The sequence below is a fragment of the Rhipicephalus microplus genome, chromosome 7, assembly GCF_043290135.1.
Source record: "Rhipicephalus microplus isolate Deutch F79 chromosome 7, USDA_Rmic, whole genome shotgun sequence".
Classification (NCBI taxonomy): Eukaryota; Metazoa; Arthropoda; class Arachnida; order Ixodida; family Ixodidae; genus Rhipicephalus; species Rhipicephalus microplus.
The window spans coordinates 80,767,927-80,781,725 of NC_134706.1; the positions used below are offsets into that span (position 1 = coordinate 80,767,927).

Genomic DNA, 13,799 nt, shown 5'->3' on the forward strand with positions numbered 1-13,799 from the left:
CATGAAAAGAACAATTTTGTGTCATGATGGTGGCTCCCTCATCTTCATCTGCTGGTGGCGTGCTGGGTTTTGTAATAAGCTAGTGCAGGCTCACATGCCCCATTGATTGCGACGATACGACACTGCCAACTTCTAGGGTGAAAAAAAAAAACAGGAAGTGCTCACTGCAATGTACGCACGGGAACATTGATCAGGCAAAGCGCTGCAGCGTAGCAGCAGAGCACGTGTGGTGTCACGCTGTTGTGCTTGAGGGCGCAGGATATATTCCCGACTACAGCGACTGCGTCTCGATAGGAGCAAAATATAAAAAACGTCAGTGAGCATAGATATATGTTCACACTGAAGAACTCCAAGCGATCACACTTAATCCTGATACCCACAATACAGAGTGCTTTAATATCAATTTTTGGCACATGAAAGAAAATTATTGATGCTGAACAGAAACCTTTTTTTCAAGCGTACACAGGCAAGCGGAAAAACAAACAGCATGGGTGAACTAAACGTCGAGTAAAAATTCAAGACATTTCATATTTCTCTAGCAAAGCATAAATTCCGGTGCTTACCGCATCGGCTAACTCTAGAAAGCTAAGCTTCTAGTATTCCGCTGCATTATTCGCAACAAGAATCCTGTCTTTAGCAAAAACTAAGTTAAACAGAGGCATAGCATCAAGTATTCATTGCGAGCCTATCCTTTGTAATAATTCAGTGGCTTATAAGCGAACGTGCCCCCGTGCGAATCTTGTGAACAAGGCAGCTTTCATTTTCCGTACCTGTTTAAAAATAATGTACATTACGTACTTATCTTATAATTCAATCATTCACAGGGGGGAATGTATTAGATGCATTGGGTGGTGGGGGTCAGAAAAAAAGTTTACATATGCCATATGTTGCATAATACGCTTTTGTTATTTCCGACACAACGCCTTAAAAATTCGGCTGTCTCCTCCTAGTTTCCACTGGTGGCCGTCTTCACTATCGAATAAATGTAGCAGACGCGCAATTTTCTTTGGAAACAAGCCCGATAGGGCTATACCGGAGAGCAGAACATACTTTGCTCGTCTGACCATTTGGATGCAACGCCACCTGCTTTGTTATTGGTATGATTAAGAACGGAAAACGCACAGAGGTACGTCCTCCCTTATTTAGACATACTGTGGCACTTGAATGCCAGCAGTACCGCCAACGCCATTTGGTTTGAGGCGCACCCACACCGCCTCTACAAGCCGCCATTCTCGTCGGCGGGAGACGCTGAGAAGTGCGTGCTTTAACCGTCAGGGCAGCGCTGTCTGCATCGTGGAATCGTTCTGATTGAATACGGCGATATCCACCCCAGACATACGTGTGGGTACAAGCCTACATGATGCTTTGGGTTTTAAGGACAAACATGGAAAGCTCTAAAAGTCCGCGATAGAAGCAAGTAGGAGACGGTTTGAGCATTGGGGGCAGAAAAGTAGAGATATAGGACAAAAATAGTGGGAAAATGAGGTCATTCTGTCTGAAGAGGCAGAGAGATGGAACATTAATTTATATTTTTCTTTGTTATAATAAGATTGATTCAAACGAAGTAGATCAGAGATTAGGCAAACATAAAAAAATGTTTTCTTTTCGTCTTTTTTTCTTGCGAGCCTGGTGCACACTAGTCACCGGATTCATCACCCGGTTGTAAAGGGGACGCTCATAGCATCCATCTATCTATACTTCAGCGTGGGTTCCGTATTGAAAATCCCCACAGGGTGCTCTGCAGAAAAAAAAAGGGAAAAAAAGATCAAACCAGTATTTCGTGCACTGGTCCTCTGCCACTGCAGATGTGAATAATGTGGTTAAAGGATTTGGTTATGCTTATTTCGACAAAAGGCCGGGGGGTTCCTAGTACTGGAACTGGAAAGGAGAAAGTAGCCCGTACAGTAAATTCATCTTTTATTTTTTTATGTTTTTTTTTGAAAAGTAGTTGACTCGGATGCATTTCCTTCCTTCCTTTCGCTGATATGGCAGCGAGAAAAGAGCTTAGTCATGCCCACTACTAGCAGTGGTTTTGAATAGGCTATTCATCGGCAACTCTCAGCCCCGTGTCTTCATTGAAGATGAACCGCCACCCAAGAGATAACGATAACACTCAGAGCATATCGACGTGACTCATTTCCACTACTCACAGGAACAGCTAGTTTTTCATTCATATCACGAGTTGCGCACATTCGGACCCCCAGTGAATTCATCAAAAATTTCTTGCCGTCTATGTTCCACATTGTGCAAATTAGAATATTTTTTGTTTTTATTTGTAAGGTGAAACCTAGAGAAGCACCATAAAAAGCGGGAAGGGTATGAAAATGTTGCGTTAAAGTGACACAAATTTAGTTATCCCAAATGCACACATCAGGCCGTATAAATTGCGTGTAATAAGACAAATTCATTGGAAAATACATATTTCATTTTTTAACTTGCTGAGGATGGCACTTGAATTCCTATAAACATGTATACCATAATGATCATCTCTCTTTTCGTGATGCTCATGGGTAAGGGGGCTCGACCGGTCGCCAGCAGACTTCGGGATCGAATCCCGGCTTTGGCATCGGCTTATCGACGCAGGCAAAATCGGTTAATTTAATTGTTCCGATTCAACATTCCAAAACAACCGCATTATACTAAGAGAGGCCGTAATGGAGGTTTGCCGAATTTTCGACCACATCGGGGTTTTTTAACGTGCACCTGAATCTAAGCTGATGGGCCTCAATCATTTTCACCTTTATGAAAAATACAGCCGCCACGGCTCGGAATCAATACCCTGACCTGCGGGTCAGCAGCAGAGTGCCTTAGCCACTAGATCTCCGAGGCAGGTGGGGCAAAATGGCGGAGGTCTGCTTTCTTATGTTAAGGTGCCCGTTGAAAAACTCCAGATTGTCGAAATTTCCGGAGCCCTCTGCTACGGCGTCTCTGATAAGCTTATTCAAGACATCATGCCTACAACGTTGAAGGGGTCATGACAAGGTCATGAATCCAGTACGACTTCAATGTTTAACTCTTCAGCAACTGTTCCATTCAAGTATAACTTTTTGTGTTGAGCCAGTTGTAGCATGATTTACAGAATATGGCGCATACGAGACGAACACAAGAACGGACACGCAGGAGTGCAGACTAACAACTGATTTTATTTCAAGAAAAGATGAATACATATAGGCTCGCATTCAGGCAGCACTAATCGCATGGTGTTCTTAAAAGCGATAAACGTTGCTCGTGATGGCATATCTTTAACAGAAATAGAGATATGATAGATAGCTATATGATTTTAACCCAATGCGAAAAGGTATTTCAACCCAGTGCTTGTAAAAATGACACTTCACGTACGCGTAAAACTTTGGATGATTCCTCCATGTCTCTTCTTGAGTTCGTCTGGTTCGTAAATGCTACTTTTTCAAGTGAAATTTAAGTTTTTTTTTCTTTAATGATATATGAACTTAATGATCTATATCATGGTTTTCAAACGTGTTTCACCATCAAACAATACAGTCCTCACATTTATTTGGTTCATATACGCATAGAAAAGCCGATGAACGGTAAGAGACTGTGCAAGTACTCTGTAGTTTTGACACAAGAAGAAACATAATATCCTCATCATCATCATCAGCCTGACTACGTCCACTGCAGGACAAATGCCTCTCTCATGTTCCGCCAGTTAACTCGGTCCTGTGCTTGCTGCTGCTAATTTATACCCGCAAACTTCTTAATCTCATCCGCCCACCTAACTTTCTGCCTCCCCCTAACCCGCTTGCCTTCTCTGGGAATCCAGTTAGTTACCCTTATTAACCAGCGGTTATCCTGTCTAAGCACTACATGCCCGGCCCATGTTCATTTCTTCTTCTTGATTTCAACTATGATATCCTTAACCCCCGTTTGTTCTCTAATCCACTCTGCTCTCTTCTTGTCTTTTAGGGTTACACCTACCATTTTTCTTTCCATTGCTCACTGCGTCGTCCTAAATTTAAGCTCAACCCTCTTTGTAAGTCTCCGGGTTTCTGCTCCGTAGCTAAGTACCGGCAAGATACAGCTGTTATATACCTTCTCTTGAGGGATAGTGGCAGTCTACCTGTCATAATTTGAGAGTACTTGCCAAATGTGCTCCACCCCATTCTTATTCTTCTAGTTACTTCAATCTCATGGTTCGGCTCCAAGGTTATTACCTGCCCTAAGTAGGCATAGTCTTTTACAGCTTCCAGTGCACTATCTCCTATTTCGAAGCACAGTTCTCTTCCGAGGTTGTTGTACATTCGCTTTCTGCATATTTATTTTAAGACCCACCTTTCTGCTCTCCTCGTCTAACTCCGTAATCATGAGTTGCCATTCGTCCCCTGAGTTACTCAGCAATGCAATGTCATTGGCGAAGCGCAGGTCAGGTACTCTCCATTAACTCTTATCCCTAACTGTTCCCATTCTAGGCGTCTGAAAACCTCCTGTATAAGCACGCGGTAAATAGCATTGGGGAAATTGTATTTCCCTGCCTTACACCCTTTTTGATTGGTATTCTCTTACTTTCTTTATGAAGCACTACGGTAGCAGTTCCCCTGTAGACACGACTGTTCTTTTTCTGCGTATATTGCTTTTTATTCTAGAAATGTAGCCAAATTCTGTGTTTCAAAAAAGTTACTTCTTATATAGGCACCCATGATGACCCAGAACGACACAAAAGTGAAACCACAGTCGTTGGAATGTTATCCAGTATCGAATTTTGTGCACTTAACGATAAAATAATCTTGGCACATGTATGAAGGAGCTTAGCAGTACATGCACTTCATGGATATGAATTGATAAACTGCCAGCTAATTTCTGCACGTGGCGCAATCATTTTATCGTTAAGTGTGCGAAATTTGATATTAGATAACTTTTCAGCGTTACCCTTGATCCAAACAATCACTTCCGATACCTACCCCTCTTATTTTTTTTTTGATTGGCAAGGTAATGGTCGTCTATTCTCTTATAAATGCGTTAACGTTACGACCATTCTTTCTGAAGTAACGCTCAGATGCGTCCTAAAGCGTATTTTTTTTATTTGAGTGCGATATTTCGAGTGAACTCACGACTGCATTTCTGAGCAGTTAGCTGCAGCACCGCACCTACATACTACTTAAAGTACGATGAACTGACTCGTGCAATCTTCGACACTTGTAGTCTGAAAAAAATAGTTATCGAGAACGGGAGGATAGGCGGGCGATAAACGAAGAGGAAAGGCAGCTTATAATGGCGGGGGTAGCAAAGCGGTGTCTCTGGCTTTTCAGCTTGGATGAGTCAGAAATCTTCAGCGCCATTCCTTCCCCTCAGATAACCAGTGAGCCAAGGCAGATTTAAAAAAGTAGTTGGCATGGGCAGTAAATCACTGATGTCGTGGCTGTGCACACCGTCGCTGCACCGGCCATGGAAGTCTTCACGGCTGCCACCATATACTCCTTCACCATCCTGGTCTTTTCTGTGTCGGACGTTGACGTTACATCGGTCGCGCTATTCATCGGCTTGGTCGTCGTCTGCGCTTTCGATGAACTCACCATGGAGCGCCCGGCGCTCGCCGGTAAGCGCCTGTTCAATTCCCTGACGCTATAGTGCCTTAAACAATGGAGAATGTCGATGTAGCTTGTTATGCTACAAATCATATGCATCAAATCACAATTAGTACTTGCTGCTATTCGTAATATGTGTCGTTTTATTTGACATTATTAGCGAGCCTACGCGTCGAGTGTGTGCTCGAATGTTTGAGCCATGACTAACATCATACACCGTGAAATTAACGAGTCATTAATTTTCTGTTGTATTTCTGAGGTCTCTACTATATAACCTTAAATTGGCTGCAAGCATGACTGTCGCCCTGTGGCTCTCTTCCACTGGTGCATGCTATAGACAGCTATCTTTCATTATTCCCACAGATTAGAAGAGCGCACGCCTGGTTTGACGGATGCAGTGATGGAGTGCGTCGCGCTACCCAGGATCGTCGAAGCGACTTTCGGGGTCCGTCAGCTGCCAGTAGTGTCACCTGAAGTGCTCGTTCACGACGTCGCCTCACCCTTTATCACTGTTTTCGGTGCTGAACTATTGCAGTATGGGTTACTCTTCGCTTTTCGAATTTCACCGAGCCAAGCAGGAGAAACACCTAGTCTCCTGATCTATTGTACACCAGCGAGACGTACCACGATTGCCGACGATGAAGAGCGTTTCGGATTCGCCGATGTCTTGCACAACGTCAAGCCATGGTCGGTCTCCCCGATGCAGCGCTGCAAGGAAGCATCAAGTGTCAGCCATTGCGATGATTTCTGGCGGCCACGGTATTCGGATGGCCAGGTGCATTTCACTCGCCATAGTCACAGCCTCGATCTAATGTCATTGCTGTTGTCCCTGAGATGCACTTCAACGAGGTACATCGTTAGGACACACTCTGCATTAGCGACTCCCTTCATTGTGGGAATGTTGTATTCGAAGAGGATTTAGTGCATTGTATAAGCGTGATGGAACTAATGCATGTAACTTGAAATGTTGTAATATAAGGGCTTTCCTTTGGTGTTCCATTTGTATCGATTAAATTTACGTTTCATTGCAAGCTCTGATCGTACTTTCGCCTCCTTTGTGCTTATTCATGTTATTCCTTTTTTTATTATTTCAAATCTAAGTTGTCAGGTGATGTTGTGTTGAACACATTTGCAAGTAAGCGCACTGGGTAGATTGGTGTATTACGGAGCGATAAAAAACATGGAGGGCAATAAGAGAATGACAAACGCAAACTATAAGCTGAAGTGTAGCTTAGAAGCGTGGTGGTTTGGGCTATAGGTGGTATGTCATGACGATTGTTGCAGCGCGACATCAGCATAACGACAAAGGGATAAGAAGAAGTTGTCTTCTTGTCCCTTTGTCATCATTCTGATATCGTCCTACAACGATGGTCATATCAACTGAAGGTTCATTCATGACGCACTGCATTTATATATGACAAACTGGAAAAGTAAAAAAAGACACAAATATTATCAATTCAACAAAATTCTTACACCCGAATTACACCGGCATGTGTGTATTGAATAGCATATTGAATACCGGTATGTGACATTTGCCAGATGCTGAAGCTGTTCATCTAGGAGAGCAATCGATGGTTTGGTCACGCAGTTGCAATACAGCTCTATTTTTGAACTGCGCATGACAGTACAGCGCTGACATGCTGAACAAAGAAACCTTGATTGTCATTGCGTACAATGCATGCGTGTTCACGCAGACACTCAATAGGGAGTTTTAGTGCTGGGTGCCCAAGTGGCTTGCATACCCAAGACGTTGGGGCGGTGGTATTGCGCATGCGCGAAACCCCAAACAGATGCGTCGCAAGATAGCTGGGGCGATGGGGCCATGCGTCCGCACGGTCCACCTTCGCAAGAACTCACGGTATTCGCACTGCGGATACTCTAGCCGTCGAGTTAAAATATGCCAAAGTGCGATCACTTATAGCGATTACACGGTTTCAGCAAGATTTCCAAAGCTAGAATGGCCTGGAACATAGAAGCTAAAAAGCATATGCCAGCCGCCGACCAGCTGAATAGGTCGCGCCATCTAGCCCGGCCATAGTGAAACAGACAACCCCAACTTTGTTAATGCAAAAACATTGTGCATAGCACATCTGATGCGAAAACTGCGCAGCGACAATAATACAAATGAGTAACCTTTTTATTAATTTTCACCTCAAAAATATTACGCGTAAGCTAACATGTTCATGACTGCGGTTGCACAAAGTGTCACAAAATGTCGCCACTGTCATTACAATAAACTTGTATTTTTACTCTTTTTTGCGTATACCAGATTACTGTACACAACAAAAAAAATGTCCTGATTACTATGTATGTTTAATTTAACATTTAAAATCATAAAAAGAGTTAAATAATACTTACGCGACAAGACGCTATGGCGCTGCGAGCGCGTGTGAACTAGGGTGCCTGAATGGTTTCCCTCGCCCGCCGCTCCGTACAGGGTGGGGACAACCGCGTCGTCTGCTAGAGCGTCCGCCATTACATATCTCACCCCAACGAAACACACTGCCTGCGCGCGCGTATGAGGAGAGTTTGAGAAGAGTTTAGTGCGAGAAATGGTATTTCGCGCTATAAAAAAGCAGTCTGAATATGTGCGTCTGTCATTGGAGACTGTTTGCAGGATAAATCTACATTAATTCATGAAGCGCACGCCTTTTCCTGTTACCTAAACTCACCGCACTCCTCAGTGGCTGTGCAGCGTGCCAGCCACTCAGTAGTGCTCGCATTGTACGCGTTGAACTTACTTCATCCTGCTTTTTCCCCCGCCTTGCGTGCCCTCGCAGCTCTGAATAATCTTGCGGGAATGAGATTCAGATTTGTTACACAGCTATTTTTCTGTTATAGCTGGTTGAGATAGTGAAACAGCGTAAACATCAATTGAATCTCTCGTTTTTATGTGACCACTGAGAAAAAAATCTTACTAAGTTATTGGAAAATACAAGATGAAATGCAGTAATAACGATTTTGATGCCCTATACCTGTTCAGTTTTTCTACTTTCCATAGATATATGTAAGCGAGCAATCTAATTATCCGAGAAGTATCACTCTCGTATTCTGCCTCTGTGACGCTGTGTCGGTATTGCTTCGACCGCAATAATATTAACTTACCATAAACATTCTCCAAAGATCACAACCTTAGTCAGCTTAAAGATCACAACGCTGTTTTTATCTAAGAATGTGATATTGTATAACAAATAAGAAAAATGTCTATGAACTTAAGGAGGAGGATGAAGAAAGGACAGGGAGGTTAGCCAGTTCACAATGAACTCAAAATATTTTAATCAAACAATAAGTGTTCTGAAAGAAAAAATAATAAAATTTATAAGTGACTGGTCCAGTTCGGCTGGTCACGGAAGGCTTACCCCAGCGCACGTCTTGCTTCCGTGTTCATTGACGCCGTTTGAACTAACGTGGCGCAAATGCACGCGAAGCCTCAGTCTTGCATAATTCGCAATAAGGAGTTTTGCTACGGCGTCACTGTGCTCGGAGCAAGTCTTTACGCAAGGGCGCACCATCTCGTTCAAATAATCGGTCACGGCCTTCAACGGGGACCTTAAGCGCAGCAAGCCCTCACTCCAACTTATGATGCCCCTGAAATGCTCTTCACACGACTTGAGTGTCAGCAAAACATCCTTGCTGGGATATGTGAGGTTGCCACCTTCACTCCTGTACTCCTTCAGAATAGTCAGAGTTGCGTGCTCGCTTTCAGTTGAGCCTAACAAGGCAGAATTACAATGCCCGCATCCCGCTACAACACTCAGCATACCTTTTAAAAGGAAGCCGCCGATGTAGAAAAGGATGTTGCATTCGTTTTCTTGAAGTTCTTCAATGAACAAAATTTCCGAGTCATCAATGACATCAGCTTCCACCTCCCCGTGCTCTTGTTTGCCTTTTGCAAGCATGTCGGCGAGGTACTTAGCATCGTCGACTTCGTAGCTTGACGTTCCGGGTGCATGAAGGAACTGACTCACGCACACAAGCTTCAGGGCACACTTTAAGTCATATGCGTTAGGAACAGGCTTCCTGATGCGCACCACCGAAAACAAATTTTCGAGGCAGTCTTGCAAGATTCTGCTCGTGAGGAAGAATTCGTATCCTTCACTGCGCAAGAGAATGTCTTGGAGACGAAGAACGACTTTTGTTGTTATTAGTAAACCTGCTTGCGAAGGCTTCCACTGTGCCTTGCTTCCCATCTTCATTCCTTGAAAAACTTCGAGGGCCGAGTTCAGTAGCTCAATTGATTCGTGGTACCTCCGCATGTCTCGAAGGCTGAGAGCAACTGATGGGTGGCGGGAAGACATTAGCGTGTACCAGTTGAATACTAATTCTAGAAACCAAGCTGTTGTCTCTGCCTCCGGCTCTATCGCGTCCTCTTTAATTAGGTACCGAATCGCTGCAGGAGCTTCCCTGAAGAAGCGGACAGCAACTCCCACTTTCATTTTTGTGAAATGGCCTCGCGAAATGTGTAACTCTGAGAGCCTCGGGGCGACTTTCAGCTCTCGTTCAGCATCATACTTAATTACACTGCGCACATGGTCCACGTTCACTTCTTTTGATGGCAGATTGTGCTGGCATACTGTTGCATCACTCAGAAAGAATACTTCCGATGAAAGCAACTGTGACTTGACATTCTTCAGCACGTGTGCAGCATCTGCTGTGAAAAACAATTCTTTGTCTTCCAGACAGGGGTGAGGCACTGAACATACAGTAATGGAATTCCTGTGGCTGGAGAATCCGAGCTCGCGCCACATAGCCCGATTAGAAGCCCCCATGTCGCAAGTGACGACACGGATTCTTAAAGAGATTTCCGCGCAGAGCTGCACTATCTTCATGACGTAGTCCTTGAGGATACTACCCTCTACATGACTTCCGGTGAAGTGGTAGGCAATCACTTGCTTCCATCTCGTATTCAGGCCTCCTACCATGAACACTAGTGCGTGATGTGCAGGTTCGTCTGGATTTTCTGGCATAGTTTGCCCCCCCAACACCACATCCTCAGCGCGATCGAGCTCGTACCCGCGAGCAATCTCCATTTCATCCAAGAACAAAGCACAGTCTTTTTCAATGTCTTGCATGTTCTCTGCTTTGATTTTGAGAACATCGATGACTTCCGTCAAAATTCCGGGAAGAAACTTGAGGCCCTGAAGGCGACGTGCAAGGGTTTTTCCGGATGGCAAGGGGTAGCCCAGATTTCTTAGTGTCTGGTAACCAGTTTTTCCACAGGAAAACTTAATCTGAAGCGCCTGCTTGATTGTTTCTGCAGACCAAGTGCTTCCCTTATTACTCTGGCGCCCAAGAGCCTGCAGCTGGTCATCATTGAGGAATTTCAAACGCTGTCCGAATAATTCCATTTTGGTTTCCAATTTTTTCACCTGTTTTTTTAGTGCTTGAATGGTTGAGGTGGCTTTCCGATGGACTTGATGTAGCTGAGTGTATTTTCTGCCCATATCGGAGAGCTGCTTATTTAACTGCTTGTTTTCACGTGCCCCGTCAGGTGCATCGGCCGAGATCACAACTTCTTCCCTTTCCATAATGTGCGGTACTGAATCAGGCGTCTGAGAATTGCAGCTTTGCGGTTGCTGTGCGCCAAGACTGTCTGTGCGTGAATTTAAATTCGCCTGTGCACTTGTGAGTGGCGTACAATTAATGGCCGTAGAGTTGTCACCGCGTGTTTCTTGGCATGCATCAGGCAACACAGCAGGTCCTGCCCTGTCCTTTGGCGCCTTCCTTTGTGGAGGCAAGCCTGCAGTGCAAAAAAGGACAGTCACAAGCTGCAAGTATTACAAGGTAGCCAGCTCTAATCACAGGCCTGTACTGGATTTTAGCAGTATTATAGGTTGCAGACATATGCCTTTTCTCAGGTCGCAGGCACGTACCCCGACTTTCTTAATATCCTCAAACGAGGAATTCCACGGATCATCCTAATTTTTGAAACTAAATCATTTTAGCCTTGTACTGTTGCCACCTGTTAGGTTCATACAGAATCTTTGACGCACAGTGAAACAGTAACTTACCCCTGAAAGGGAACACCGTTGGCACAGCGTTCGGCTTCAGTTTTATCCACTGGTCAGCTCGGTGCTGCTCGAAATGGCTTGCTTCAAAATGTGCCTGTAAGTCCGTTATGAACCATGAATTTTAGCTTAGCTTAGCCTAGACAGAATTACTAGAAAGACACAGTATACCACACAACTTTTATTGAATTTCGTGATTTGCAATAAACGAATGAAAAACACTTTTCTGTAAATACGCAATTTAATAACAAGCAGCCTATTTTGTTTATACATATAGTGACTAAAAACTGGTACAAACTTCAAATACTGCGGCTGCGCCACACGTTTCCATAGCTGCACTTTTAGAGATCGCAAAAAAAGAGAGAAAAACTGCAACTTAGACGTGAAGCGTTTACAGCACCGACAAAGTGACCCACAGACACGTATACACATTTAAAAAAACAAGTTTCAAAGTTCTCGACGAGAAAAGAACACATGTCGGGATACTCACACTGCATACACACGAGGACTTCGTAGGCTGCCACTTGTCTCGCTTAATCTTCACCATCCATAGCAGCCTTCTTTTGGGCTCTGTCGGAAAATGGTAGAGTTTCCAACCATTTCTGGAGTTGTTCGTGCACATGGGCACGCAGCACCCAGTCATTTCCCTAAAAAAGTATATGACAGAGCGGCCACAGCTCCTTCTTTGCTCCCGTCGCTATGCGAAGTGAGATCTGCAATGGCGGCGGCCGTCAGGAAAAACCGGTCGCGGCGGCGAGCACCCCGTCAAACAATGTCCCCACCCTGCAAGGAGCGGCGGGCGAGGGAAACCATTCAGGCACCCTAGTGTGAACTTCGTGCGGCTTGCGTTTGCGTGCGTGCCACCGTGGCGCCAACTAAACGGCATTCCGGTTGGGTATGGGTTGGGCACGCAACGCCGCGCGCTCCCAAGCCCGCAACGCCCCAAGAGAATGCGCACCCAGCACTGAAGCTCCCTTATGAGGCACCTCCCAGTCTGCCCGATGTAGCCCGCATAATTCTGCACACTAGATTCGTGTCACATCGTATACATCCTATATCGCATCCTATACGATAACGAAATTTCGTGTACAATAGTATACAGAACTTTGTTATCATGTGGCGCGTGCTACCTCGGGTAGGCCGGGAGGTGTGCCTACGTGAACACGCACGTATAACGTACGCAATTGCAATGGAGGTTCCTCGGTTCAGCATGTCAGCGGGCATTCTTGTTATGCATACTTAGAAGATACAGCTGTATAACATAAGCACAAAGACGATCGCTCCCGGATGATTATTGAAGCACAGAAAATGGGGGTGGGGGGGGGGGGGGACCTGACAACTGCGTGAGCAAACCAGACAAAGCGCTTCAGTATCTGGCAACAAATGGCGCATGTCTGTAATGAATCTGCTATTCTGCCTCGTGCGTGTAAATTTTGTTGTTTGTTGAAATGGTAATTTTTCTATCTTTCTTCTCTTATATATATATATATATATATATATATATATATATATATATATATATATATATATATATATATGGCACAACGGGAGCGTTGTCAACAAGGATAAATGTATTTATTTCCCAACACCTTTAGTTTCGGGAGGGGTCCTCCCTTCATCAGGGGATAACTCATCCCCTCATGAAGGGAGGACCCCTCCCGAAACTGTTGGGAAATAAATATATTTATCCTTGTTGACAACGCTCCCGTTGTGCCATATCCCATACCTTCACAAAGACTAACTGGCCCATTGAATTATTACTCCCACTATATATATACACTATATATATATATATATATATATATATATATATATATATATATATATATATATATATATATATATATATATATATATATATATATATATATATATATATATATATATATATATATATATATCGAGAGAGAGAGAGAGAGAAGAAAGAACTTCGCGGCTGTCTTATTTTTATAACCAACGGTTTCGACCGGTCGTCGTCAGGGTTCGCAGATATTTAGCCTTTCGACGTTGTTATGTTTTCTTTCTGCTAGAATGTAAAATAGCCTAATATTTGTAAATTTCAATTCAGGTCTCTGGTGAGAATATCGGTCTCCCGTTGTCAGTTTTGAAAACGCGTGTCGTCGTCAATGAGAGCACTAGTTTATTCCTCTATATATCGCTGTTCCGTAAAACAGGGGGCAGGATAGATGAATGTCAGTGCCTTCTTCATTTTTTTTTCTTGCATGTGAGTGAAAAAGAGCGATACGAAAAA

General features: G+C 44.0%; 1 protein-coding gene and 1 long non-coding RNA gene across 2 annotated transcripts; one reads left to right on the forward strand and one right to left on the reverse strand.

The window, feature by feature from the left end:
* Positions 1-5,429: 5,429 nt before the first annotated feature.
* LOC142766995 (uncharacterized) lies at positions 5,430-6,571 on the forward strand. Its single transcript, XR_012884698.1, has 2 exons — positions 5,430-5,551; positions 5,904-6,571. It is a non-coding gene; the product is annotated as an uncharacterized LOC142766995 (long non-coding RNA).
* Positions 6,572-8,792: 2,221 nt separating this feature from the next.
* Positions 8,793-12,332, reverse strand: LOC142767516 (uncharacterized). The gene is made up of 3 exons (XM_075869322.1): positions 12,039-12,332; positions 11,552-11,645; positions 8,793-11,280 (listed from the first exon to the last, which is right to left on the reverse strand). Exons 1-3 carry the CDS (start codon positions 12,189-12,191, stop codon positions 8,885-8,887), a joined length of 2,643 nt encoding a protein of 880 aa, XP_075725437.1. The 5' UTR covers positions 12,192-12,332; the 3' UTR covers positions 8,793-8,884.
* Positions 12,333-13,799: the final 1,467 nt, after the last annotated feature.

Coding starts and splice junctions, on each gene's coding strand:
- LOC142767516 (XM_075869322.1), bottom strand. CDS start 12,191: ATGACTGGGTGCTGCGTGCCCATGTGCACGAACAACTCCAGAAATGGT. Junction 11,646..12,038: donor AGTCCTCGTGTGTATGCAGT/GTGAGTATCCCG, acceptor ACGGACTTACAG/GCACATTTTGAAGCAAGCCA. Junction 11,281..11,551: donor AACGGTGTTCCCTTTCAGGG/GTAAGTTACTGT, acceptor TTTGCACTGCAG/GCTTGCCTCCACAAAGGAAG.